We start from the raw sequence: 2,289 nt of genomic DNA, 5'->3' as shown, positions 1-2,289 counted from the left end.
ACTGCTGCACATCCAGGGACACCTGCAAAAGAACGAGATTTTAAATATTTTTGAAACCCAAGTTTTTCCATTTACTATACCGACTAAACATGAAGGCTTTATATCTTAATTTAATTAATAATATCGAATAAAATTGTAATTGTAATTGTAAACATTTTTTAATTATTTTTGTAAAATATAACTGATAAACAAAATTAATTTTAATATTATTAGAAGTTTTGTTTAAGAATGTTTTTATGTTAAAACATATCACTTAATTTTTCAAGTTCTTTTGGCGATGATAAAACCCAATAAGCTTTCATTTGATTAGTTAATTTTTATATAGCAAATTGATAAAATTCAAGACAAATACAAAAGCTTGAAGTACATTAGTACTCGAGTTAATGTTTCTCTACATTAGAAAAGCTTATAATTTGAAATTAACTCAATTTAATTTAAAATGAAGTAAAATTTTAAGTATATTCCAAATATGTGAAGTCTGTTGTATATGTAGACATTACAATGATGATTTAAAAAAGAAATACAAAGCAATTGAATCAATTTACTACTTAAAGTTAATTGGCAAGAGTACACATTTTTAATATGATGAAAAATGTTCAAACAAAATAAATTTTTTTATTTTCGTAGAATTAACCATGTTTTAAATTTCAGAGTGCCCATTCTAATTGAGGAAAAAAACTATTTCCGGTTAGAAACCATTTTTTACGATCATCAAATGTTACAAAAATATGAGAAATGGATAATATGAAACAATAATATAAATACGAAATATGAACAATTTTTAGTAATATTCAAAATAAGAATTAAAAACTAATCCTTGCACCAGGAGGCCTGTTCCAGGAAAATGATATAATTTACACGCAAACGATAGACTGTAGATTGTAAAAGTTCCAATTTACATAAAATGAATAGAATCAATATAGAGCAGTATACTTTTAAAACTTAATTTCAGCAAGTTTTAATGATATGTACGTCTGAGAGATGTATATTTAGCAACAAGCAATTTTTTTTTTAGTTAGTATTCTAGGGTTAATTAGTTTTGAATAATTGTTCTATTGTGCGTTAATTATTCAAAAACGTTTGAAATTTGAAATATGCTGAACCGTAACAACATTATTTAGATGAAATTGTGAATATAATCTTCAAAGATTCAAATTGAGATTAAAGAATCTGAAATTATTTGCCCTTGCAACAATTATATAAAATATATATATATATACACACATATATATATACATATACATATATATGTATATATATATAATGATAAATATACAGGCTGGCCTCAACACTAAAAAAACTTTTAAAAATGATTAAGAAACGAGGAGTAAATTCAAAACTTAACGGAAAAGCATTCTTACCTGGAACTGATCTTTGTCGGCCTTGACAGTCGAAGAACCACCCTCGCCTTTACGGAGCAGTTCTCCCCAGGGTCTCAAGTAGATCATCGAGGGATTCCTGGATCGTCTTTCGATTCTGGGAGCAATGTATTGCTCCAGAAGTTCTGGGGCCAAAAGCTGATCCCGGTGGAGTCCGAGACCAAAGTTCTGATCGACGAGGCGATGTGGTCGCTCCAGATCTTCCCACCAGTCAGAGAACAACAGTGGAACAAGAGACATTTTGCAGATTCTTTTTATTCGAATTTAATCACAAATACAATACACAAAAGTGTAGTAACGTATTTCGTATTTTATTCACGTGAGGTAATTGGCTTCGAGAACGTTCAACGTTGTACGACAACCGAATCAAAACTTATTTGCTGCTTGCTCTTTGTGTACTGGTTGTTACGCGGCGCCTCGCCTGTATTTATGGGCGGAACCAGTGCCGGCGCTGCGCCGGTACACCTCCAGAATTATCTAGAAATTACGCGTCGACTTTTCTCGAAACTACGCGAAATTCGACTGTCCTAGTAACCACAAGATTATATTTCGGCGAGTTTGAAAAGTTTACAACACTTCTCAAACGAAATTCAGTTCATTTTCTCCGAAATGTAAGCGTGAATTGCGTGAGTCAAGCATTTTTCTAAAGGTGGGGTTATGTTTTCTTTATGTTATAAGGTTCGAACGTTTCGAAGCGACTAGAAAAATGGAAATTTTGAGATAAAATCGAGTAACGGAAAGCTGAGTTTTTTTTCTCAGTTCTTATGGTTCTTTCCGTGTATTTTTTGTTTTTTTGTTTGTTTATTTCTAAGCATGATTTTGTATATATTTTCTCTTATATAATTTTGTATGGGCTTATTTTTCTGAATATTAAATATATTTTTCGTCAAAGCTTAAATAATTCAGGCAG

The 2,289-nt window shown here is 30.6% G+C and overlaps 1 protein-coding gene across 1 annotated transcript in view; it reads right to left on the bottom strand.

Moving 5' to 3' along the window:
• The window catches only part of LOC117169258 (protein lethal(2)essential for life-like), a 12,524-nt gene extending 10,720 nt beyond the window's left edge, over positions 1-1,804 (bottom strand). Inside the window, exon 1 of the mRNA XM_033355536.1 lies at positions 1,362-1,804. Within this exon, the coding sequence (XP_033211427.1) occupies positions 1,362-1,619 (258 nt within the window). The 5' untranslated portion in view covers positions 1,620-1,804. The remainder of the gene's footprint in view (positions 1-1,361) is intronic.
• Between the last annotated feature and the right edge of the window lie 485 nt (positions 1,805-2,289).

Source organism: Belonocnema kinseyi, chromosome 3 (assembly GCF_010883055.1).
Source record: "Belonocnema kinseyi isolate 2016_QV_RU_SX_M_011 chromosome 3, B_treatae_v1, whole genome shotgun sequence".
In the NCBI taxonomy this organism is placed as follows: Eukaryota; Metazoa; Arthropoda; class Insecta; order Hymenoptera; family Cynipidae; genus Belonocnema; species Belonocnema kinseyi.
This window is presented reverse-complemented; position numbering and strand designations above follow the sequence as displayed.